Source organism: Myotis myotis, unplaced genomic scaffold (genome assembly GCF_014108235.1).
Source record: "Myotis myotis isolate mMyoMyo1 unplaced genomic scaffold, mMyoMyo1.p scaffold_m19_p_4, whole genome shotgun sequence".
NCBI lineage: Eukaryota > Metazoa > Chordata > Mammalia > Chiroptera > Vespertilionidae > Myotis > Myotis myotis.
In genome coordinates, this window is record NW_023416346.1 from 38,316,281 (window position 1) to 38,342,467 (window position 26,187).

The 26,187-nt window shown below is 39.9% G+C and overlaps 1 protein-coding gene across 3 annotated transcripts in view; it reads right to left on the reverse strand.

Moving 5' to 3' along the window:
- GRIA3 (glutamate ionotropic receptor AMPA type subunit 3) overlaps positions 1–26,187 on the reverse strand; it is a 346,459-nt gene that overhangs the window by 235,557 nt on the left and 84,715 nt on the right. For all 3 annotated transcript variants that reach the window (XR_004966979.1, XM_036305461.1, XM_036305460.1), the window contains exon 3: positions 16,740–16,979. Coding sequence is in view for 2 of the 3 variants with exons in the window: in XM_036305461.1 (XP_036161354.1) it covers positions 16,740–16,979 (240 nt within the window). In the remaining variant the exon portion in view is untranslated. The remainder of the gene's footprint in view (positions 1–16,739; positions 16,980–26,187) is intronic.

Sequence of the window (26,187 nt, forward strand, 5' to 3'; positions counted from 1 at the left end):
CCTGGGTTGAAATTCTGGTTTCTTACTTTGGCACACTAAGCTGTGTGACCCTAGGAGCCATCATTTAACCGTTTTATGCCTTGGTTTTCTCAGTTATGAAGATGGAGGGAAGCCATGAGGATTAAATGTGATAATCCATAAACTCAGGGCCTAGTGTGTAATAAGTGCTTAAGAAGTGGCAGCTGCTTTTATCTAAGTTGATAAAATGATGACAATGATAGGGATTTATTTGTGCCACTGATTGGTATTGGGAAGTTTATCTGTGTGTGTGTGTGTGTGTGTGTGTGTGTGTGTGTGTGTGTGTGTAAAGGGAGAGGGTGATAGGGTGAGAGAAAGAGAAAGACAAAGACACAGAGAGAGATTCTGTGCTTTATTTTGGAAAGTACAACTGAATTAAGGAAAGAAGCCATGTTATGTAAGTAGGTGCTAAATGGCAACATGCAGGAAGGTGTGAGGAATTGAAGCTCTGCTTGTCTTTCAGTAGAGTTAAAGTCCAGCCAATCTGAAAACATTAGCAGTGTTCTGAGGAAAGGCCCCATTTTCTTTGTCTTAAGGAACCTATTACACCATTTGGGATCTTCCAACATTTTTCCACCGTCCTATCTATCTGGCAACACTTTAATCTTTTCACAAGGTGCCTACCTCAAAGAATGAAAATGTCATTGATGGATGGGGGAACAGTTGAGTTAAAATTTAATTTTTTTCCAGGCCTCTGAGATAAATTACTGTTCCAGCATCAGGATTGTTAACTCTTCAAAGGCAGGACCTAATTCTTCTTCTCTCAATACTGCCTAGCTAGCACTAGGAGATGCCCAATATATTGCTTATTGACTGACAGACTACTTGTTGGCACTGCCCATTTTCCTGCCACAACCTTCTAGAGCAAATAGAATGGTCTGTTAGAAGGCTGTTGACTTTCAGAGAGTTACTTGGGAACTAAGTAAGGAGTTTCAGGTTAAGAATGGGAAACAGCAGGAGTTTATTGAACACTGGCAAGAAGGTGGGGAGTAGTTGCCTCAAAGGGCACTTAGAGCTATTATTTCATTATCTAATCTGAGAGCCACAGCCTGGGCCAGATTCTTTCATCTCTGTGGGCTGTGCCCATTGAAGCCAAAGAGAGTTGTCAGGTGCATGAGAGAGTCTGGCTGCAGTTCTCAAGTATCTTGCTGTTCTGGGGGAAATGTTAGCACCACAGAGAACTAGGTCACTTGCACCCAAAAGATAGATCTAATAGAAAACTGGAAGAGGTGACCACCTCCCTGGCATGGCTTTAGGACTTTCTATATAGGAAGGTATGTAAGCAAAAGACCTCCAAACAGGACTTATGGTGCCTGGGATCCCAGAATTAGAAGTCCCACATTGGATTAGGGTTTTATTTCACAGGAGGCCTTTAGCTGAATTGAAATTCTTCCCTGGACACACTAACACATCAAGTCACTAATAGCCATAAAGAAATTAGCATGAATAACTTGGTAAGCTGAACTCTGTCACTAGCAGAGAAAGACTATTAATCAGTGGAATAAAAATGTAGGACAGGAAAGTTTTTAGAGAGGTGTGAAGGCAAGTTGGGTCAGAGATGTTGAGGCGAGCAAATCTAGGCAGGGCAGGTGTCAACAAATGCCAATAAAAATAAGGGCTGTCAATAAAGAGGAGAGGGTACAGAGGGGGCAGAGATCACACTTAGTCAAACTCATTGTTTTTCCAAGAACTGACTTTTCATCTAATAGCACAAAGAGCTTAACTTTTGAACTTTGCATTAATGAACCAAAGTAGTAACTTAAGTAACTAAGCAAAGTGATGACCTGTAAGTACAAATCAGACTTCTCTGCAGTCAGAAATCAAAGTGTAAACAACACAACCTTGGAGTCCACTCAATGTTTTATAATTTCAAAGATTGTATTGCCTTGATTGTGCTATAAATCTTTTAAATGACCTCAAATGTTTAACCCATTCCTCAGCCCCTCACTCATCTCTGCCCTTATATAGTGGAGTTACATTATTTGTATATTTAGCTTATTAGAATGTAATTATAGGTGCTCCCTTCTGTCTCCCTCTGTTTCCCATTTCTCTCTTAAGTAATTTAAAATATTCTAAAATTGAATTTTGTAGTTATAATTTCTCCCCATAATTTTTATTACTAAAATAATATATGACCATTGTAGAAAATGAGAATATATAGACTAGACACTTCATTGAATATTTTAAAGAACTGTATTACATGATTTGATTTATAAACTGAATTCTCTCTCTTCCTTTCCTTCTTTCTCCCTTCTCTCCATCCCTCCCTTACCTTCATTGACTTTCTGTCTCTTTATTTCAGCCCAACAATGACAAAAAGACATGGCTTATTCAATAATGGAGTTGGGAAAACACTAAGTATGTATCCACATCAGTGCTATGTACCAGGGTGGGCACAAACATAAATTTATGGACCAACCAATTATTATCATGCTGGAGAGAAGGGCTTAGGAAGGTATGTAGCAGACCCAATGAAATAATAATGGAAAGCAGTTATGTTAAGTGCCAAGTGAATGACATGGACAAAAGGGTTCTGTGGGTGTTTAGAGGCAGGCAAGATCTCTGCTCCTCAAAACATTTCTCCTCCTGCCTAATCACCTCAGTAAATAGCATCACCATCTAACCCAGTCCATCAAGCCAAAGCTTACTAGTCATCCATGGATCCTTCCTCTTTCTCATATCCCACAGTCAATCTGTCCCAAGTTCTGCCGATTCCAGGTTCAAAATGTATTTCAGTTTCATTCACTTTTCTCTATCTCTAGTCTAGTCTAAGATGCCATCATTTTTTTTTTCACCTAGATGACCACAATGACCTTTTAGTTGGTTTTCCTTCCTTCACTCTTACACCACACTCCATTCTCTATAGAATTTAAATGAGATCATATAACTCCTCTGCTCAGAATCCTATAACGACTTCTCATTGCAGTTAGAATAAAGTCCATCCTCCTTAACATGGCTCCCATCCATATTCCATGGCTATGATCAGGCTCCTCTCTACCTCTACAGTCTCATCTCAGGCCACTCTCAACCTCATCACACCTTAATCATACCTGTCTTTTTTCATTTCCTCAAAAATGCCAAGCTTTTTCCTGCTATAGGGCCTTTGCACTTGCTAATTTTACTCCTATTGAATCTCTTCCCCTCTATTTCTCACATGGTTGGCTTCTTCTAATCCTTTAATATTCAGTTAATTGTTCCTTCTCAGTGAAACCATCACTGAGGTCCTGTCCATTACTGTTTCTTTGTTTCCTTCATAGCACTTTATCTAAATGTGTGATTATTTTGTTGGCTTACGTTTTTTTATTTTTTTCCTTTATTGATTAAGATATTACAAATGTGTCCTTATTCCCCCAATCCTGCTCTCACCCTCACCCCCTGTTGTCCAGATCCATTGCTTATGCTTATATGCATGCATACAAGTCCTTTGGTTGGTCTCTCCCCTTTACCCCGAACCTCTCTTATCTTCCCTCTGAGTTTTGAGCATCTGATCGATGCTTCTCTGTCTCTACATCTGTTTTTTTTCATCGGTTTATGTTGTTCATTATAATCCACAAATGAGTGAGACCATGTGATATTTATCTTTCTCTGACTTACTTATTCCACTTAGCATAATGCTCTCCAGCTCCATCCATGCTGTTGCAAATGGTAGGAGTTCCTTCCTTTTTACAGCACCATGGTATTCCATTGTGTAAATGTGCCAAAGTTTTTTAATTCACTCATCTGCTGATGGGCACTTAAGCTGATTCCAAATCTTAGCTATTGTAAATTGTGCTGCTATGAACATACGGATGCATATATCCTTTCTGATTGGTGTTTATGGTTTCTTGGGATATATTCCTCGAAGTGGGATCACTGGGTCAAATGGAAGTTTCATTTTTAGTTTTTTGAGGAAACTCCATACTGTTCTCCACAGTGGCTGCACCAGTCTGCATTCCCACCAGCAGTGCACTAGGGTTCCTTTTTCTCTGCATCCTTTCCAGCACTTTTCGTTTGTTGATTTGTTGATGATAGCCATTCTGACAGGTGTGAGATGGTACTGCATTATTGTTTTGATTTGCATCTCTCAGATGATTAGTGATTTTGAGCATGTTTTCATATGTCTCTCAGCCTTATGTATGTCCTCTTTCAAAAAGGGTCTATTTGGTCCATTGCCCATTTTTGATTGGGTTGTATATCTTCCTTTTGTTAAGTTGTATGATTTCCCTGTAAATGTTGGAGATTAAACCTTTATCAGAGATATCATTGGCAAATATGTTCTCCCATGCAGTGGATTTTCTTGTTGTTTTGTTGATGGTTTCTTTTGCTGTGCAGAAGCTTTTAATTTTGATATAGTCCCATTTGTTTATTTTCCCTTTAGTTTCCATTGCCCTAGGAGCTGTGCCAGTGGAGAAATTTCTTTGGCATATATCTGAGATTTTGCTACCTGTGGATTCCTCTAATATTTTTATGGTTTCCCATCTTACATTTAAGTCCTTTATCCATTTTGAGTTTATTTTTGTGTATGGTGTAAGTTGGTGGTCTAGTTTCCTTTTTTTTTTTGCATGTGTCTTACCGAATTTCCCAGCACCATTTATTGAAGAGACTATCTTGACTCCATTGTATGTTCTTGCCTCCTTTGTCAAATATTAATTGAGCATAGTGGTTTGACTCAATTTCTGGGTTCTCTATTCTATTCCATTGGTCTATATGTCTGTCCTTGTACCAGTACCAGGCAGTTTTGAGAACAGTGGCTTTTTAATATAGCTTGATATCTGGTATTGAGATCCCTCCTACATTGTTCTTCTTTTTCAGGATCACAGCAGCTATTCATTTTTTGTTGTTGTTTGTTTTGTTTTGTTTTTATTCCAGATGAATTTTTGGAGAATTCTTTCTGGATCTGTGAAATATGCTGTTGGTATTTTAGTGGGGAGTGCATTGAATCTATAGATTGCTTTGGGTAGTATGGACATTTTGACACTGTTGGTTCTACCAATCCATGAACATGGTATGCTCTTCCATCTGTTTATGTCTTCCTTTATCTCTTTTTTCAATGTCCTGTAGTTTTCTAGGTAGAGGTCTTTTACCTCCGTAGTTAAGTTTATTCCTAGGTATCATAATTTTTTTGGTGAAGTGGTAAAAGGGATTGTTTTTTTTTAATTTCTCTTCCTGTAAGTTCACTATTGGCGTATAAAAATGCCTAGATTTCTTGGTGTTAATTTTGTATCCTGCTACATTGCCAAATTCATTTATTAGGTCAAATAATTTTTTGATGGTGTCTTTAGGGTTTTCTAAGTACAGTATCATGTCATCTGCGAATAATGACAATTTTACTTCTTCTTTTCCAATTTGGATGCCTTTTATTTCTTCTTCTTGTCTGATTGCTTTGGCTAGCACTTCCAGTACTATGTTGAACAGGAGTGGTGAAAGTGGGCATCCCTGTCTTGTTCCTGTTCGTAAGGGAAATGGTTTTAGTTTTTGCCCATTGAGTATGATGTTGGCTGTAGGTTTGTCACATACGGCTTTTATTATGTTGAGGTATGATCCCTCTATTCCCACTTTGCTGAGACTTTTTATCAAGAAAGGGTGTTGGACTTTGTAAAATGCCTTTTCTGCATCAATCAATATGAGAATGTGATTTTTGTCTCTCAACTTGTTTATGCAATGTATCACGTTTATTGATTTGCGGATATTGTACCAGCCTTGTATTCCTGGAATAAATCCCACTTGGTCATGGTGTATGATCTTTCTAATGTAATGCTGGATCCAGTTTGCTAGACTTTTGTTGAGGATTTTAGCATCTATGTTCATCAGGAATATTGGCCAGTAATTCACTTTCTTTGTTGTGTCTTTATCTGGTTTTGGGATTAGGGTAATTCTGGCTTCATAGAAAGAGCTTGGAAGTGTGCCTTCCTCTTGAATTTTTTGGAATATTCTGAGAAGGATTGGCTTTAGTTCTACTTTGAATGTTCAGTAAAACTCCCCTGTGAAGCCATCTGGTCCAGGGCTTTTGTTTGCTGGAAGCTTTTTGATTACGGTTTCAATTTCATCAGTAGTAATTGACCTATTCAGGTTTTTTGATTCTCCCTGATTGAGTTTTGGAAGCTTGTATTTTTCTAGGAATGTGTCCATTTCGTCGAGGTTTTCCAGTTTGTTGGAGTAGAGTTGTTTGTAGTATTTTTTGACAATCTTTTGTATATCAGTAGGGTCAGTTGTTACTTCACCTCTTTCATTTCTGATTTTGTTTATTTGGGTCCTCTCTCTTTGTTTCTTGGTGAGCCTGGCGAGAGGTTCATCAATCTTGTTAATCCTTTCAAAGAACCAGCTCTTGGTTTCATTGATCATTTGTATTGTTTTTTTGGTCTCTATGTCATTTATTTCTGCTCTGATCTTTATTATTTCCTTCCTTCTGGATACTGTGGGCTTTTCTTGTTGCTCTCTTTCTAACTCTTTGAGTTGTAGGGTTAGATAATTTATTACCAGTTTTTATTGTTTTTTGAGGTAGGCCTGTAGAGCTATGAACGTCCCTCTCAGGATTGCTTTCATTGTGTCCCATAGATTTTGGATTGTTGTGTTTTCATTGTCATTTGTTTCCAGGATGCTTTTAATTTCTTCTTTGATCTCTCTGGTAAACCAGTCATTGTTTAATAGCATGCTATTTAGCCTCCAAATGTTTGATTTTTTTCAGTGTTTTTATTGTAGTTGATTTTTAGTTTTATGCCATTGTGATCTGAGAAGATGCTTGTTATGATTTCTATTCTCTTGAATTTGAGGAGACTTTGCCTGTGTCCTAATATATGGTCTATCTTTGAAAATGTCTCATGTGCACTGGAGAGGAATGTATATTCTGTAGCTTTGGGGTGATATATTCTGAAGATGTCAATTAAGTCCATCTGATCTAGGGAGTCATTTAGGATTGCTGTTTCTTTGCTGAGTTTTTGTTTAGAGGATTTATCCAGTGGTGTCAGTGGGGTATTAAAGTCCCCTACTATGACTGTATTGCTATCGATCTCTCCCTTGATATCTTCCAGAAGTTGTTTTATGTATTTGGGTGCTTCTGTATTGGGTACATATATGTTTACCAGAGTTATATCTTCTTGTTGAATTGCTCCCTTTAGTATTATGTAGTGGCCTTCCTTATCTCTTGTTATGGCCTTTACTTTGAGGTCTATTTTGTCAGATATAAATATTGCAACCCAAGCTTTTTTTCTCATTTCCATTTGCCTGAAAAAAATTTTCCATCACTTCACTCTCAGCCTGTGTGGATCCTTTGTTCTGAGGTGGGGCTCTTGCAGACAGCCAATATATGGGTCATGTTTTCTTATCCAGTCAGCTACCCTATGTCTTTTGATTGGAGCATTCAATCCATTTACATTTAATGTTATTATTGAAAAGTACTTGTTTGTGGTCATTTTTATTCTTAATGTTTATGTTTTTTCTTGTCTTTCTGTTTCTTCTTTTTTATAGCAGTCCCTTTAGCATTTCTTGCATTGCTGGCTTGGTGGTAATAAACTCTCTTAGCCCTTTTTGTCTGTGAAGCTCCTTATTCCACCTTCAATTTTGAATGATAGCCTTGTTGGGTATAGTATTCTTGGATTCATCCCCTTGCTTTGCATCACTTTGTATATTTCATTCCATTCCCTTCTGCCCTCTGTGTTTCTGTTGAGAAGTCAGCTGATATTCTAATAGGAGATCCCTTGTAGGTAACTTTCTGTCTCTCTCTGGCAGCCTTTAAGATTCTTACTTTGTTGTTGGTGTTTGCCAGTTTAATTATGATGTGTCTTGGTGTTGGTCTTTTGGGGTTCATCTTGTTTGGCACTCTATGTGCTTCTTGGACTTGTGTAGTTTTTTTTTCTTGCCAGTAACAGGGAAGTTTTCTATCATTATTTCTTCAAACAGGTTTTCTATTCCTTGCTTCTCTTCCTCTCCTTCTGGTACCCCTATTAAGCGAATATTGTTTCATTTTGCATTGTCCCAAAGATCCCTTAGGCTCTCCTATTGCTTTTTAAGTTTTTTTTTTCCATTTGCTGCTGTGTTTGTGTTTTTTTTCCTACCTTGTCTTCTAAATCGCTGATGCGGTCCTCAGCCTCATCTAGTCTGCTGTTTAAGCCTTCCATTGTGTTCTTTATTGCAGCTATGTCGTTCTTCATTTCCTCTTGGTTCCTTTTCATGTTGGTGACATTCTCATTCAGCTCCTTATAATTCTCATTGAGTTGTGTGTATTTGTCATCCAGCCATTTGAGCATCCTTATAACCATTACTCTGAATTCTTTCTCTGATGAGTTAGTAGCCTCAATTTCATTTAACTCCCTTTGTGGTGATTCCTATTTTTCTTTCCTTTGGGGATCTTTTTTTTGTCTTCCCATGTTTTGCTGTAATGTTTTAATTGTAGCTCCAATTGCTTTGCTACCCAGTTTCTTTTGGGTATGGTGCTACTGGTGTGACCTCTCAGGTCTCCTGGGCTTGGTAGTCTAGTGTAGCTCCCTACTTGAGCTATTTGGGTTCTCTTGATGTAGGCCTGCGAGCTGCAAAGGCGCAACTGAGGTGTCTAGAAGTCAGCAGCCATGGAGGGGGTGTCACAATTTTTGCTGTCTTGCATCCTTGGTTGAAATGACACGTGCCCAGCGGTGACTCACAGTGGCACCCAGGAACCGTCTGTTGGGGTGGTGGTGCTCAGGAGGCCTGCATTCTAGAAAGGCGTGACTGTGGTGTCCAGAGTTCTGTAGTTGTGGGGTGGGCAGACTCAGCTTTTGCTGCTGCCTCTGTGGTTGGATACACGCAATCCCAGCGGCATGCGATCTCAGCGGCAGTTCACAGGGGCACCTGTGGTGTGTTTGCTAGCAGGGTGTACTGACACACTCTCAAGGGCCCTGGCACTGAAACCACTGGATTGCAGTGTCTGTGGGCAGGTATCCCAAAAGAGGGAATTCAGCGTTTCTACAGCCCAGCAGTACACCCCTGTTTAAGTGCATGCCCAGCGGGGCTCACCACAGGGCCCCAGGGCTGCCTGTGGTGTCCAGAGTTCTGCAGTGTGGGGAGGGGAAACTCAGTTTTTGCTGATGCACCTGTGGTGGATAGGTGCGTGTTCCCAGTGGTGGCACACAGGAGAATCTACATTAAGTTTGCTAGCTCAGGTGCACTGAAGCACTCTGAGGGGCCCTGGCATGCTTAATCGAGGTGTCTTTGGGTAGGTATCCAAAATTCGTGAATTTAGAATTTCTACTGCCCAGGGGAGTGCATCCCTATTTGTCCAAGATCGGATCCAGTGGAGGCTCACTATGGCTTCCCAAAATGCCCTGTGGATAGATGGGCTCAGGGAGAGTGAGCAACTGTGGCAGTGCCTTTGCTGGCCTGAGCTCTGACGCACTCTGAGGGGCCCTGGTGCTGAGGTTGAGCAGCTGGGTGTGTGTAGGCAGTTATTCAGGCAGAGGGAATTCAGAATTTCTACTGGAGGGCAGTGTGCCTGTGTCTGTACAAAAATCACACCCAGCTGAGCCTCACAGTGACTCCCAAGAGAAGTCTATGGAGTGGTGTGCCTCGGAGACCTGCGCACTGGACACATAGGAATGCAATGTCGGAGGTCTGCCGCTGGGGAGGGGGGAAAATGCACTTACTGCTGTGGGAGAAGTGCACCTTTGGAGGTGGAAGTTCCAGGGTCCGCAGGTTGTGGGTGGGGCAACAGGATTTCGGCTGGAGTGGCTGTTGGATCACGGGCAGTCTCCAAGGCCTGTCTGGGTGGTGGTGCTGATGAGTTCCCAGAAGAGGCCGCTCTCCCCTTTAAGATGGCGTGGGCTCCGTGCCCGAGTCCTGCAGTCCAGGGAGTGTCCGCAGTGGTAGTCTCTCCCTGTCCCAGAGAGCCTGGTCTGCCAGCCTCTGCTGCTCCTGCTGGATTTAACTGTCCCTCACTCACTCACACACACACCACACACATCCACACACTCTCCTTTCATCCCCTCACTCACTCACTTCCTATCCCTCATCTCTGTCCTGCCAGCCGCCATCTTTTTTTGGCTCACATGATTTTTTTTCTCCTTCATTAGAATGTAGACTTTATAATGGCAGGAAAAATGTCTATCGTGTTCATCATTGTAACCTTAGCATCTACTGAGTGAATGAATGAATCACTAGGCTGAAGTGGTTAGGAAAGGTCACCTTGGGGAGAAAGAGCTTGAAGTGGAATTTGAAAAATGGAAGTATAGGCAGAATTTTCATTATCAAGATTACGGAAAGAATTCAAGGTAGTAGTAAAAGTGAAGTTGTGAGGCAAACATGGTTCTGGCACATTTGGACAACAGTAAAAAATGAAAGCTGCCTGCAGTGGAAGGTTCTCATTAGATAGCATAGAAACAACAGGTTTGTTACTTGGTTAAGGTATAATGATGTTGAGTCTTAAATAATATACTACTTTTTTTTCCTTTCGATGTGGGAAATAGAAGCTATTGAAAATTTTGGGGATAGAGGAGTGTGTGGATGCGTGTGGTGTGTGTGTATGAGCTAGGGACAGTTAGATTCTGCAGGTCTTCTAAGGGGCTGTTAAACCGGGCAGTCTTAGGCGGTGGAGTCCCGCTCCCTGCACGGACACTCCTGGGCGGCCAGCACAGGCATGGCGACCACGCCATCTTGGGAAACAGAGCTGCTTGAGACTAGGATCCTGGCCTCAGCACCACCCAGTCTGATCTCAGACGCATACCAGGACCCTGCAGCCACTGGGGACAGAGACCTGTGACCACAGCTACAGACCTGCGGACACCAAAAGTTCAGAAATCCCCGTGGCAGATCCGTGAGTAACAGAGCCCATCCCCCCTTCCCTCAGGCTTGTGGGCAGCACCAGAGTAACTAACTGATAGACCCACCCCTTGCCAGGGCCTCAGCACTCCAGGAACTTTAGCCTGGAAGTGCATGAGCACCTTGGAACTGATCCCGCCTAAGGCCCGGTTCAGGAGTCCTGGGTTGGAGCAAGCGCGCGAACCCCAGGAACGGATCCTACGCACACTGCAGGCATCTGAGCCCTGGGCTGGGAGCAAACGCCCCAACCCCAGGAACTGAGCCTACACGCACTGCCAGCTTCGGAGCCCTGGGCAGGGAGCAATCGCACGAACACCGGGAATTTGTCCCGCATATCACAGGCCCAGGGACCCCGATTCTCTGGGCAGGAGGCAGCACCAAGCACCAGTGACTTGACTGTGTTTCTTTTCACCTGCGCCTGAGATCCTGATTTCCTGTGCATTCATACTAAGAGCCAGTGACTCCAATTCCTGGTGCAAGGGCACACAGGGACCCTGATTCTCAAGGCAAGGTTGCGCGAAGCAACAGAGACTCTGATACTGGATTCTGGGGAACTCTGACTCCTGGCGCATGCTAGGGGGCTCTGGTTTTCAACACGCTTCAGGGGGGTCTCTGTTTAAGCATGGTGCAGGCAGGGTCCCTGATTCTAAGGGCGCGTACGAGGCCACATTGAGCTCTGACAACACTGACTCTGAGCGAGCCTGGTTTCCACCAACCCACAACAACCACACATCTTAGTGTCAGAGCCTTCAGTGACACCAGGGTGGTGGGAGGCTCCCACTGCACACAGCCCAGGCCCACGCAACTCAACGTTTGAACCATCGGGAGATAATCAGAATGAAGAGACGAAACAACACCCAGAGGAAAGACAATGAGGAGTCACCAAGAAAGGACATTAATGAAGTTGAAGCATGCAACATGACATTAAAAGAATTCAGAATAATGGTTGTACAATTCATTCACCGGATGGATGAGAAAATCAACAACCTATGCAAGAATCAGGAAGAAATGAAAAGTGATATAGCTACAATCAAAAACACCATGGAAAGTTTCAACAGCAGACTAGAAGAAGCAGAGGACCGAATTAGTGAATTAGAAGATAAGGCAGAGAAACAAGCTCAATCTGAACAACAACTGGAGAAAAAAATTAAAAAGCAGGGGGAGAGCCTAAGGGAGCTTCGGGACAACATGAAACGAAGTAACAGACGCATAATAGGGCTGCAAGAAGGACAAGAAGAGCAGCAAGGATTAGAAAATCTATTTGAAGAAATAATGTCAGAAAACTTCCCAGATATGGGGAAGAAAAAAGTTACACAAGTACAGAGAGTCCCAGGCAAGATGAACCCCAAAAGACCCACACCAAGATATGTCATAATAACGATGGCAAATGTACAAGACAAAGACACAATCTTAAAGGCTGCAAGAGAGAAACAGAGAGTTACCTACAAAGGATCCCCCATCAGATTATCAAATGATTTCTCAACAGAAACACATCAGGCCAGAAAAGAATGGACAGAAATTTACAAAGTGATTCAAAGCAAAGGACTGAATCCAAGAATACTCTATCCAGCAAGGCTGTCATTCAGAATTGAAGGGGAAATAAGAAGCTTCACAGACAAAAAAAGGCTAAGGGAGTTTATCACCACCAAGCCAGCAATGCAAGAAATGCTAAAGGGACTGGTGTAAAAAGAAGAACTACAAAGCCCAGAAAGAAAACAGCCACACACAGAAAAAAATAGAAATGGCTACAAACAAGTACCTTTCAATAATAACTTTAAACGTAAATGGACTAAATGGTCCGATCAAAAGACATCGAGTGGCTAAATGGATAAAAAAACATGACCCATATATTTGCTGTCTATAAGAGACCCACCTCATTAGAAGGGACTCACACAGACTGAAAGTGAAGGGTTGGAAAAATATCTTTCAGGCAAATGGAAATGGAAAAAAAGCTGGGGTAGCAATACTTATATCAAGCAAAATTGACCTCAAAGTGAAGGCCATAACAAGAGATAAGAAAGGCCACTTCATAATACTAAAGGGATCAATACAACAAGAGGATATAACCCTGATAAACATATATGCACCCAATGCAGGAGCACCCACATACATAAGAAAACTCTTGGAAGATATCAGGGGAGAGATTGACAACAACACAATCATAGTAGGGGACTTTAATACACCACTGACATCACTGGATAAATCCGCTAGACAAAAACTCAGCAAAGAAACAGCAATCCTAAATGACTCACTAGATCAGATGGACTTAATTGACATCTTCAGAACACTTCACCCCAAAGCCACAAAATATACGTTCTTCTCAAGTGCTCATGGGACATCTTCAAATATAGACCACATATTGGGTCACAAACAAAGTCTCCACAAATTCAAGAAGACTGAAATCATACCAAGCATCTTCTCAGATCACAAGGCCATAATATTAGAAATAAACTACAATAAAAACCACCCAAAATACTCAAACACTTGGAAGCTGAATAGCACGTTATTAAATATTGATTGGGTTACCAATGAGATCAAAGAAGAAATTAAAAACATCCTGGAAACTAATGACAATGAAAACACAACAATCCAAAACCTTTGGGACGCAATGAAAGCAGTCCTGAGAGGGAAGTTTATAGCTCTACAGGCCTATCTCAACAAACAAGAAAAAATGGTAGTAAATCATCTAAGTCTACAGTTCAAAGAATTAGAAAGAGAGCAAAAAGAAAAGCCCAGAGTGAGCAGAAGGAAGGAGATAATAAAGATTAGAGCAGAAATAAATGACATAGAGACCAAAAAAAATACAGAAAATCAATGAAACAAAGAGCTGGTTCTTTGAAAGGATAAAAAAGATTGACAAACCTCTAGCCAGGCTCACCAAGAAGCAAAGATAAAGGACCCCAATCAACAAAATCAGAAATGATAGAGGCGAAATAACAACAGATCCCACAGAAATACAAATGATTGTTAAAAAATACAATGGACAATTCTACTCCAACCAACTAGACAACCTGGAGGAAATGGACATATTCCTATCAAAATACAACATTCCAAAACTTAATCAGGAAGAATCTAAAAATCTCAATAGGCCAATAACTATGGAAGAAATTGAAGCAGTCATCAAAAAGCTTCCAGCAAACAAAATCCCAGGACCAGACGGCTTCACAGGGGAGTTTTACCAAACATTCAAGGAAGAACTAAAATCTATCCTCCTCAGACTACTACAAAAAATCCAAGAGGAAGGAACACTTCCAAGCTCATTCTATGAAGCCAGCATCACCCTAATACCAAAACCAGGTAAAGACAACACAATGAAAGAGAATTACAGGCCAATATCCCTCATGAACATAGATGCCAAAATCCTCAACAAAATCTTAGCAAATCGGATCCAGCAGTACGTCAGAAAGATCATACACCATGACCAAGTAGGATTTATTCCAGGGATGCAAGGATGGTACAATATCCGCAAATCAATAAACGTGATACATCACATAAACAAATTGAAAGAAAAAAACCACATGGTCATATCAATTGATGCAGAAAAAGCATTTGACAAAATTCAACACCCATTTTCAATGAAAACTCTCAGTAAGGCGGGAGTAGAAGGATCATACCTCAACATAATAAAAGCCATATATGACAAACCCACAGCCAACATCATACTCAATGGACAAAAACTAACACCATTTGCCCTAAGAACAGGAACAAGACAGTGATGCCCACTCTCACCACTCCTGTTCGACATAGTACTGGAAGTATTAGCCATTGCAATTAGACAAGAAGAAGAAAGAAAAGGCATCCAAATTGGAAAACAAGAAGTAAAACTCTCCTTATTTGCAGATGACATGATATTATACTTAAAAACCCCTAAAGACTCCATCAATAAACTATTAGACTTAATAAAAGAATTCGGCAATGTAGCAGGATACAAAATTAACGCCAAGAAATCTATGGCATTTCTATACACCAATAGTGAATGTGCAGAAAGAGAGACTAAAATAGCAATCCCATTTACCATCACACCAAAAAAATTAAGCTACCTAGGAATAAACTTAACTAAAGAGGTAAAAGACCTCTTCTCAGGAAACTACAGGACCTTGAAAAAAGGGATAGAGGAAGACATAAACAGATGGAAGAACATACCATGTTCCTGGATTGGTAGAATCAACATCATTAAAATGTCCATACTGCCCAAAGCAATCTATAAATTCAACGCACTTCCCATTAAAATACCAATGGCATATTTCACAGACCTAGAACGTACTCTCCAAAAATTCATCTGGAATAAAAAACGACCCCGAATAGCTGCAGTGATCCTGAGAAAGAACAAAGTAGGTGGGATCTCAATACCAGATATCAAGCTGTATTACAAAGCCACTGTTCTCAAAACTGCCTGGTACTGGCACAAGAACAGACATATAGATCAATGGAATAGAATAGAGAGCCCAGAAATCAGCCCCAACCAATACGCTCAATTAATATTTGACCAGGGAGGCAAGAACATACAATGGAGTCAAGATAGTCTCTTCAATAAATGGTGTAGGGAAAATTCGACAGATACATGCAGAAAATGAAACTAGACCACCAACTTACACCATACACAAAAATAAACTCAAAATGGATAAAGGACTTAAATATACGACGGGAAACCATACAAATACTAGAAGAATCCAAAGGCAACAAAATCTCAGACATATGCTGAAGCAATTTCTTCACCGATACAGCTCCTAGGGCATTGGAAACTAAAGAGAAAATAAACAAATGGGACTACATCAAAATAAAAAGTTTTTGCACAGCAAACGAAACCATCAACAATACAACGAGAAAACCCACTGTGTGGGAAAACATATTTGCCAATGTCATATCTGATAAAGGCCTAATCTCCAAAATTTATAGGGAACTCATACAGCTTAACAAAAGGAAGATAAACAATCCAATCAAAAAATGGGCAAAGGACCTAAATAGACACCTTTCAAAAGAGGACATTCAGAAAGCCAAGAGACATATGAAAACATGCTCAAAGTCACTAATCATCCAAGAGATGCAAATCAAAACAACAATGAGGTACCATCTCACACCTGTCAGACTGGCTATCATCAACAAATCAACAAACGACAAGTGCTGGAGAGGATGTGGAGAAAAAGGAACACTTGTGCACTGCTGGTGGGAATTCAGACTGGTGCAGCCACTATGGAAGACAGTATGGAGTTTCCTCAAAAAACTGAAAATGGAACTCCCATTTGACCCTGTGATCCCACTTCTAGGAATATATCCCAAGAAACCAGAAACACCAATCAGAAAGGATATATGCACCCCTATGTTCATAGCAGCACAATTCACCATAGCTAAGATCTGGAAACAGCCTAAGTGCCCATCAGTAGATGAATGGATTAGAAAACTGTGGTACATCTACATGATGGAATACTATGCTGCTGTAAAAAAGAAGGAGCTCTTACCATTTGCAACAGCATGGATGGGACTGGAGAGCATTATGCTAAGTGAAATAAGCCAGTCAATGAAGGAAAAATACCACATGATCTCACTCATTTCTGGACAATAAAGACCATTATTAACTTATGAACAAAAATATATACAGAGGCAGAGCTGCCTCAAAGAGACTGTCAAACTACAGCAGGAAGGCCGGGGAGGGTAGGAGGTCAGGAGGGGGGTGGGTAAGAGATCAACCAAAGGACTCGTATGCATGCATATAAGCATTACCAATGGACATAAGACACTGGGGGGTAGGGGAGGCCAGGGGATTGTCAAGGGCAGGGGAAAAAAAAGGAGACATATGTAATACTCTTTGTAATACTTTAAGCAATTAAAAAAAAAGGGAAAAAAAAGAAAATTTTGGAACAGGGTCATGGTGTAGTGTTTTAAGAAGGACGGTTAAACACCACAGTTAATATGAATATTAACAATATGAATATTCAAAAAGGAGAGCAGATGCCTCTTCTTACCTCTTTCTGTGTCATAGAGATACACAAACTTCTCCCACTTGTAGTGACCCAGAAGACTCAGAATAGCACCCTTCAACGCTGGGCGCATCTGGATGACAAACTGCACATCTGCATCAGTGGGAAAGCTGGGGGTGACAAAAGACGTGTGCAGGGCCCCACAGAAGGAGGTCAGAGTGTTCATTGACATCTGGTCATAAAATCCAAAGATGGCATACACCCCTCTCGAGAACTGGGAGCAGACTGCAATGAGAAAAAGAGAAATTTCAATAGCACCATGGTTCCTTGCTTCAACTTACATGGTTGGAAATACAATGTACATTTAGGCTTTGGCTCTAAATGACATGCCTCAAAGAAAACCCCCCAAGATCTCTGAAATTTCTAGAATCTCTTAAAAGCCCAGTTGCACAGCAGAAGAAGAGTAAGGAAGGGAAGAATTTATTTGATCCAGTTGAATATTCTCTCTCTCTCTCTCTCTCTCTCTCTCTCTCTCTCTCTCTCTCTCTCTCTCTCTCTCTCTCTCTCTCTCTCTCTCTCTCTTTCTCTCTCTCTCTTTCTCTCAGAGAGAAAAATCATTGACCAGTTGCCTCCCTTACATGCCCCGATCAAACCTGTGCCTAGGTATGTGCCCTGACTGTGAATCAAACCCACAACCCTTTGTTGCATGGAGTGATACTCCAGCCAGCTGAGCCGCCTGGCCAGGGCCAGTTGCATGTACTTTATATCTACCATAAGAAGGAAACTAAGAAAATGTGAGAAGAGGTGAAGGTTGTTTTACCCTCTTTTAGCAACCCTCACAGCTAACCTCCAAGGAACTCGATGCTCTCATACTTCCACAATAGCTGCCTAGAGACCTCACAGTATACCCATACTCCCATCAAGGTACAACTATCTTGTGTCTTACCCTTTCATTGCATTTTCTACTACGTGACAATAATGACTGATGATTTAGTCAGACAAACTGCTAATGTGTCTGCTAGGAAATGTGTTGATCCTCTTAGGTCACATAATGATTTAATTATAGTTATATTATGACTAATACCCTTAATTAGGTTCCTGATACAGAGGATTTCAGATTCTGGGCAGGTCATTGTGAAGACTGGCCTTTCAGTGCCCAGTGAATCATATGTGGTAGGTGGACCTATTCCTCCCATGTGTAATTGGCAAAGTGCTATCTTGATCCTTTTGCATTTGTCTTCTAGATTTATTAGCCCACATATACAGCTTTCATATCCTCTTCATGATTGTGGTCAGCTTTACTTCATTTCAAAGTGTACCATACCACCATCTCTTCCCTCTTCTGGCCCAGATGAGCTTAAAAAATGTGAACCAATTTCAATATTAGCTTAAGTAGAACATAATTAGCAAAGCAAATCAACAACAACACCGTGTGGTACATTCCCAAACCAAGTGGAAATGATCTTTAGATTATCTGCACTACTGCTTCCTTCTATTCACGTGAAGCAGACAGAACAGGCAGCTGATAACATGGTGTGATTTAAGGGGTTCTGCATGGTCTCCCTTATCTGCTAAAAAGCTACTGTTAAGGTTACTTCTTCAGGTTTAGTGGTTGAAAAAAGCCTGTGGCTTGGGAGGAGGACTCAATAGAATCTTTTAAACCCATTAGCATGTTAAGATGAAATAACATCTGATTAGATGCTAGGATGAGTGGTAAAGCAGATGGGTAAATTTTGATGGGGATGGGTGGGTCTGAGAAGAGAATATAAAGAAACTGAAGACCTCCCTGAGGGGAGAAACAATTAAGCCAGTGTGCACCAAAAGAAGGAAGGCATTGAAGGTAGGATAAAGGCAAATGGAAAACCAATTTAATTCATTGCTTGACCTCCTTGTGAGAATCAGAGACTTCTCAGTATCTGTGGTATCTTGCTTTCTATGCATTCCACTTAAACTTATATTGATTAGGGATGCTTCCTTTTATCAGCCAAACTCATTAGTCATTGGCTTGAGGATAGCATTTCAAATGTGATTATCAGCAACTGAAGTATTTGCATCAGGGAAGATAATGGCTTCTAACTTGAGGAATTCTAGGTGACCCTGCAAAACACATGCACAAAAATAATTATATTAAAAGGAGAAAGCCAACTGAAGAATGAATCTGGGGCTCTTAACAAAGGAATATTCAGAAACAAAAAGAAAGTGGCTAGATGCCACTTTGCCTTGGTCATCACCAAAAGAGATACTAGGGAGAGCCCCATTCCCAAATTCACTCTGTAAATGGAGAGTTTTGCAGTACTAGGTCAAATCTTGACCAGCTCACATAATGTTCTGTATAAAATTGACAATAATAACAGCCACAGAGTGCTTAGTAAGTACCAGGCACTGTGCTAAGTGCTATACAAATATTATCTCATTTGATATTTCCAACAACCTCATGAGGTAGTGCTATTATTTCTATTTCATAGATAATAATTCCGAGAGAAAAAATATTCTATCTCTTGTGTGGAGAATCCAGGATTTGAACCTGAATCTGCCCGACTCACACTTCTTGGGTGCCAAAACCAATAATGAATAACATTGAAGAGTAATTATTGGCCCAAATGAGATAGAGTTTTCAGGTTTAGCAAATAAAAATATAGGATGTTCAATTAAATTTGATTTTCAGATAAATTATTTTTAGTATAAGTAAGCCTCAAATCATACATATATTAATAATTATTTGTTTATTTGAAATTTAAATTTAACTGAGGATCCTGAATTTTATTTGGCAGCCCTAGAAATAATCTGTCCTTTTTACTGGCCATGGGGCTGGAAAACTGGAACAAGCAATCATGACCCTTCACCCCAAATGATTCAGGAGGCATCCAGTAATTTTTAGACCCATATCTACTAGCCTGCAGGGCCCAAGTGAAAGATGAGGACCCATGATCCCTATAAAAATAGCCTTATGGGGAAATAAAACTTATTTTCAACAAGGAGAACCCTAACCTGACTAAACTATGAATAATAATTGAGGGGGAAATAAAGTTGGAGAGAGGAAAACCTATAGCTATGATGCACTTAGAATTTCAAAAAGCTCTTGATGCATTGTAAAAAAACAAACAAAAAAAGTAAGGATTTTTTATATAAAAGCTCTCAGCAAAGTGGGAATAGAGGGAGCATATCTCAACATGATAAAGGCCATATATGACAGACCAACAGCAAACATCATACTCAATGGGCAAAAACTAAAACCATTTTCCCTTAAGAACAGGAACAAGACAGGGATGTCCACTTTCACCACTCTTAATCAACATAGAATTGGAAGTCCTAGCCACAGTGATCAAACAACAAGAAGAAATAAAAGGCATCCAAATTGGAAAGGAGAAAGTAAAACTCTCATTATTCGCAGATGACATGATATTATACATAAAAACCCTAAAGACTCCACCAAAAAAATACTAGATTTAATAAATGAATTTGGCAATGTAGCAGGATACAAAATCAACACCCAAAAAATTGATGGTTTTTTTTACACACCAATAATGAATTCTCAGAAAGAGAAACTAACCAAACAATCCCATTTGCTATTACAACAACAACAACAAAAATAAAACAAAATACTTAGGAATAAACTTAACCAAGGAGGCAAAAGACCTATACTTGAAAACTACAGGACATTGAAAAAAAGAGATAGAGGAAGATATTAACAAGTGGAAGAATATACCAGGCTCATGGATTAGTAGAATCAATATCATTAAAATGTTCATATTACCCAAGGCAATCTACAGATTCAATACAATCCCTATTAAAATACCAACAGCATATTTCACAGAGCTAGAAAAAAATACTCCAAAATGTATATGGAATAAAAAAGACCCCAAATAGCTGTAGTGACCTTAAGAAAGAAAAACAAACAGAGTCATGATACCAGATTTCAAGTTATACTACAAAGCCACCGTAATCAAAACAGCCTGGTATTGGCACAAGAACAGGCATATAGATCAATGGAACAGAACAGAGAACTCAGAAATTGACCCAAGCCATTCTGCTCAATTAATATTTGATAAAGGAGGCAAGAACATACAATGGACTCAACAGTCTCATCAATAAATGGTTTTGGGAAAATTGGACAGATACATGCAAAACAATGAAACTAGACCACCAACTTATACCATACACAAGAATAAACTCAAAATGGGTAAAAGACTTAAATGTAAGTTGTGAATCCATAAAAAAATCTAGAAGAAACCATAGGCAGCAAAATCTCAGACATCTCTCGTCACAATATATTTATAGATATATCTCCTAAGGCAAATGAAACTAAAGAGAAACTAAACAAATGGGACTATATCAAAATAAAAAGTGTCTTTACAGCAAAAGAAACCATCAACAAAATGAAAAGAGAGCCCACTGTATGGGAGAATGTATTTGGCAATGATACATCTGATAAAGGGTTAATATCCAAAATATATAAGGAACTCATACAACTTAACGAAGGGAAGACAAACAATCCAAATAAAAAATGGGCAAAGGACCTTAATAGACACTTCTCCAAAGAAGTCAAGAGACATATGAAAAAATGCTCAAAGTCATGGATCATCAGAGAGATGCAAATTAAAACGACAATAAGTTTACATCTCACACCTGTCAGAATGGCTACCATCATCAAATCAACAAATGACAAGTGCTGGTGAGGATGTGGAGAAAAGGGAACCCTAGTACACTGCTGGTAGGAATGCGACTGATGCAATCATTATGGAAAACAGTATGGCGTTTTCTCAAAAAATTAAATATGGAACTGCCATTTGACCCAGTGATCCCACTTCTAGGAATATATCCTAAGAAACCCGAAGCACCAATCAGAAATAATGTATGCACCCCTATGTTCAGCACAATTTACAATGGCTAAGATCTGGAAACAACCCAAGTGCCCATCAGTAGATGAGTGGATAAAAAAGCTGTGGTACCTTTACACCATGGAATACTATGCAGCAGTAAAAAAGAAGAGCCTCCTACCCTTTGAGACAAACTGGAGGGACCTGGAGAGTATCATGCTAAGTGAAATAAGTCAGTCAGAGAAAGACAAGTATCACATGATTGCACTCATATGTGGAATCTAAGTAACAAAATAAACATAAACAGAGTGGATCCAGAGACACAGAAGCATGGAACAGAGTGTGGAATCTCAGAGGGAAGGCGGGGGAAGGTGGGTGGGTGGGAGGTAATCAACCAAAGACCATGCATGCATATATGCATAACCCATGGACACAGACAATAGGGTGCTGAAGGCCTGGGGTGGGGTGGGGGGGAGGTGGGAGCAGGCTGGAGGGGGTCAATGGGGAAAAAAGGGGGCATATGTAATAGTTTGAACAATAAAGAATTATAAAAAAAGTAAGAATGTTATGGTGGTAAGATGCTAGTTAATAAAAAATCTTGTATTGCTCTTATAATCATTGTTTCTGAACCTCAGGGGTACAGAATTAATTAATCATTACTAAGCTCACATATGAACCTTTCATTTTTTATTTACTACATTTATTTATCTATTTTTAAAATAGGGCAAACATCCATAAAACTGTCATGCAACTTGAGAACTATAACATTATTACTGATAACTTATTTTTACCTATGTCTCCCTCCTCTATTATGTCTCTCTGTTTTGATTCCTTCCTCCCTTCAAGGTAGCTGCTCTGAATTTTGTATTTATTATTACTTGGTCTTTTAAATATACAAACACACACACCTAAACAATATGATGTTACTTTTGCTTGTTTGAAAACTTTGTAAGAAGGGAATCATATTGTGTAGTTGAAACCCAGACTCAAGGAGGGAGCACCCAGTGAAATTGTTAGGCTTGTGTATGATGACAAGCAGAATGAGACAAAGGAAGACCTTATAAAAATGTGTGAGTGAGCAGGTGTGAAGGAACCCAGAGAAAATACAAAATTCCAAACTAAGTTCACAGCTTTGGTTGTGGCTCAGGCAAGAGATTTAGAAATATAGATCAGCAGCAAGCCTCAGGCTACTGTGGTCCAATAGGCAGATGCACGGTGGTGCACATCAACAAGAGTGTTAGGAGAAAATCAGTAAATGTTTTATTTCCTTCATATGAAACAGGCACAGCTGCCCTGCAAATACTATTGTGCATAGTTACCCTTGCTGTACCTTAACATTTACAGGGAATGATAGTAGAAGGCCCAGTGGGAAAGACAACTGCCATATGAGATCAGGGTTAATAGCCTCTGAGAGAAGCTGGCGGGTAGGGGGCTTGGGAATGGCCTCTTCTAGTGGATCCCTGGGCTCATTCCTGGCTGCAGAAAGTAAGGCTGAATGGAACACTGAGCTGATCAAAAGAAGAGTGCCTATGTTATTAGATTCTTAGAATGTTTGAGCTATAAGGAATTTAAAAGACTATTCAGTGGTTTTCAAGCATAGTTTTTAGTGTGAAATCCTTTCTCCACATACAATTTTATGTGGAAAAGTTCAATATAGAAGAGATCAAGTGGAGCTCTTCTGATTTAACAGAGTTCCACTGACGCCTCCCTATTATAATGAAACTGTGACACAAAGGAGGAAGTGTCTTGCACAAGGTCACGTAATGAATTATGAACCAGTCACTTAGAAATGCTTTATCAGCATCTCTACAGCATGCCTACTCCAGAGCTATCTAGGGCAGCATGGGTCAGGTTTTGACAAGCATGAAAGTGACTTACATTCCTAGCTCTCAGCAGAGATGGATCCATCAGGGGTTTCCCATGACTCATCTGCCAGCTGCTTCCCTCACCTTCCACAGCTCCAAATACCAACAATGAGATCAGGTGGCAGAATTGTGATTTTTGGGGACTCAGGATACTTTTGGGCAATGTCTGTTACCTTAATGAGAATCCTTAGTGAGCCACATCCATTTATTTATCTCAGAAGACTAGTCCTTGGTAAAATGATCCTGGAAGAAATAGTTACCTTGGTAATCTTATGAAGCCTCAAAATGCAGAGAAAAGGGAAACAGTTCATGGTTCTTCAAGTTTTAAGCTGCATGACTTTGTGCAAGTTAACCTGTCTGAGCCTCAGTGTAGGTTAGCAATTATGTAGAAAGGTTCTGGAATTAGAACATATAGGTTGAAATCCTGAATCTATCACTTGTAAGGCAAATTACTTAATATCTCTATGCTTCTGACCTAGTTTCTTCATCTGTAAAATGGGGATAATTATGCCTGTCTCAGCATTGGTCGTGAAAGTAAAAATGAGTTCAGTCATGGGAAGCATCTCTAACAGTGCCTGGCACATAATTGATACTCAATTAATGCTAGCTATTTACTAATGCTACAAATATTTATTGAGCATCCACTATGTGCCAGGCACTGTTAGAGATATTTTGAGATACAGGGGAGAAAAAAGATCCTGTCCTCTTGGACCTTATATACTAGTGAGGGAGAAAGACAATAATAAATGTGATAAATAAAATATAAAGTGTGTCTTAAGTTAAAAGTGAGTAATAAATGAAATGGTACATGGAAATACTCGGCACAATGTCTCCCTACAACATGGCTGCTAAATCGTTCTCTATTTCTTTCCTCTTGCCACCTCTTTTTGCATATTTTGTCTTCTGTTAACCATATCAGGTTACCCTGCCCACAGTTACCACTGCCCTGGACCTCACACTGAATACCCAGGTAGCACAGATTTTCTTCTCTTTCACTTTCCCTCTACAGTTCTTCAGTGCTATTTCCTATTCTCATTCATGGGTAGTAATGGGTTAAGAAAGAAGCCCTGGTAGTTTGGTTGAGAATGTGCTGCTGTCCCCTGACTCATCTCCTCCCTAAGTAATGACTTCCTGTTGATAAAATATTGTCCCCACTTGGGCCCTCTGTACCTTCCCAGTACAAAATATCTTGGTTGTCTGTTTCCTAAGAGTGCCTTTCCTCTAGCAAAGCACCAAGTTCTTCTCATTGAAGATGTCATTTCTGACTACCTCCTGGATTCCTGGGAACTTTAGTGTAGCTCTCTGGCAGCGTTCCCTTCAATGGTGAGTGACAAACAAGGCTGGAACCAGCTGTCTCGCTTTTATTTATAGTTCCCAAGTCTGTAGGGTCAGGACAGGTATTGTTAATGTACAGTATGGCAGCTAATTACAACACTCATATTCCAAAAGGCATCATTACAGAAATGCCAAGCAACTTGATTACCCCAATGATCAGAATAACAATATTGCATATCATTTACAGGACACTTTTCATAGCCTTTTGAATCAGGAGAAAAAAGGAACTGAAGTCTCTTGCTGACTTAATGATCACATTTGAAGCAAGCAGGAAAAAGAAAAATATAGCTATGAAGGAACAAATAGAGATATATTACAAGAAGGTTCTCCAGGTAATACCACAGTAGAGGGAATTCCAGGGGCTCAAAGAAGCTTAGAGCTGGGAAGATCCCTAAGAGAATATGTAATCCAATGCATTCTAAAGCTGGTGTTGGTCCATGGTGAAGCTTTCAGTCTGGTGAAATATGCATATGTGTGTGTATATGTTGACATAAGGTTGAAAACTATTTTTTTGTGTGTGTGTGTGTGTGTGTGTGTTTAATTTTTTTTTTAGAAAGAACAATTCTTTTCTCTATATAATTTCTTTTTCTAGTATTGCATGTAGGGTCCTTTTTGTTCTGAAACAATGATCTTGGTGATAAATTACATAAATTATATATTGCCAGTTCCAGACCATCACAGAAAAAGTTAGTCGAATCTTTTTGCTGGTGGAGGGTCTTGCCTTCAATTTATAAAATACATAACATTTATGAAGTGCAAAAAGCAAAGAACAATGAAATGAGTTATGCTGCTTTCATGTATATATATATATATATATATATATATATATATATATATATATATCCCAAAAGAAGATGCCCATGTCTTAATCCCCCAAATCTGTGAATTAGGTTATATAGTAAAGGGAAATTAAGGCTGCAGATGGAATTAAGATACAGTGTCAGATATCTGATGAGATATTAGAAAAACTTGACCAGCCAGTGTTAGCTTTGAAGGTGGAGGAGGCTATGAGCTAAGGAAAGTGAGTGGCCTCTAGAAGTTGGGAAAGGCAAGAAAATGAATTTTCCCTCTATTACAGCCTTCAGACAGGAACACAGCTGTGCTGGCACTTTGATTTTAACATAGTGAGACCCCTACCAGACTTCTGACCTACAGACCTGGAAGATAATAAACATGTTTTTTTAAAGCACTCAATTTTTGGTAATTTGTTAGAATAGTAAAAATAGTAAATAGAAAACGAATATACTTAACATAGCAACATTTTAGAGTTGGTAACTCTCTAAGTCAATCTACATTCCACTCACCTTTTTTCCCTCCTTATAACATTACTCATTTGAGAAGTCCAAAAATTTGGACCCTAACGATCTAGCTCAACTTCTCATTCAGTATAGGAACCACCTCTTGTGAAGTCATATTACCTCTCCTTGAATACTTCAGTGACAATGGAGCTCAGTACTCATAAGCAGTCCTTCCCTT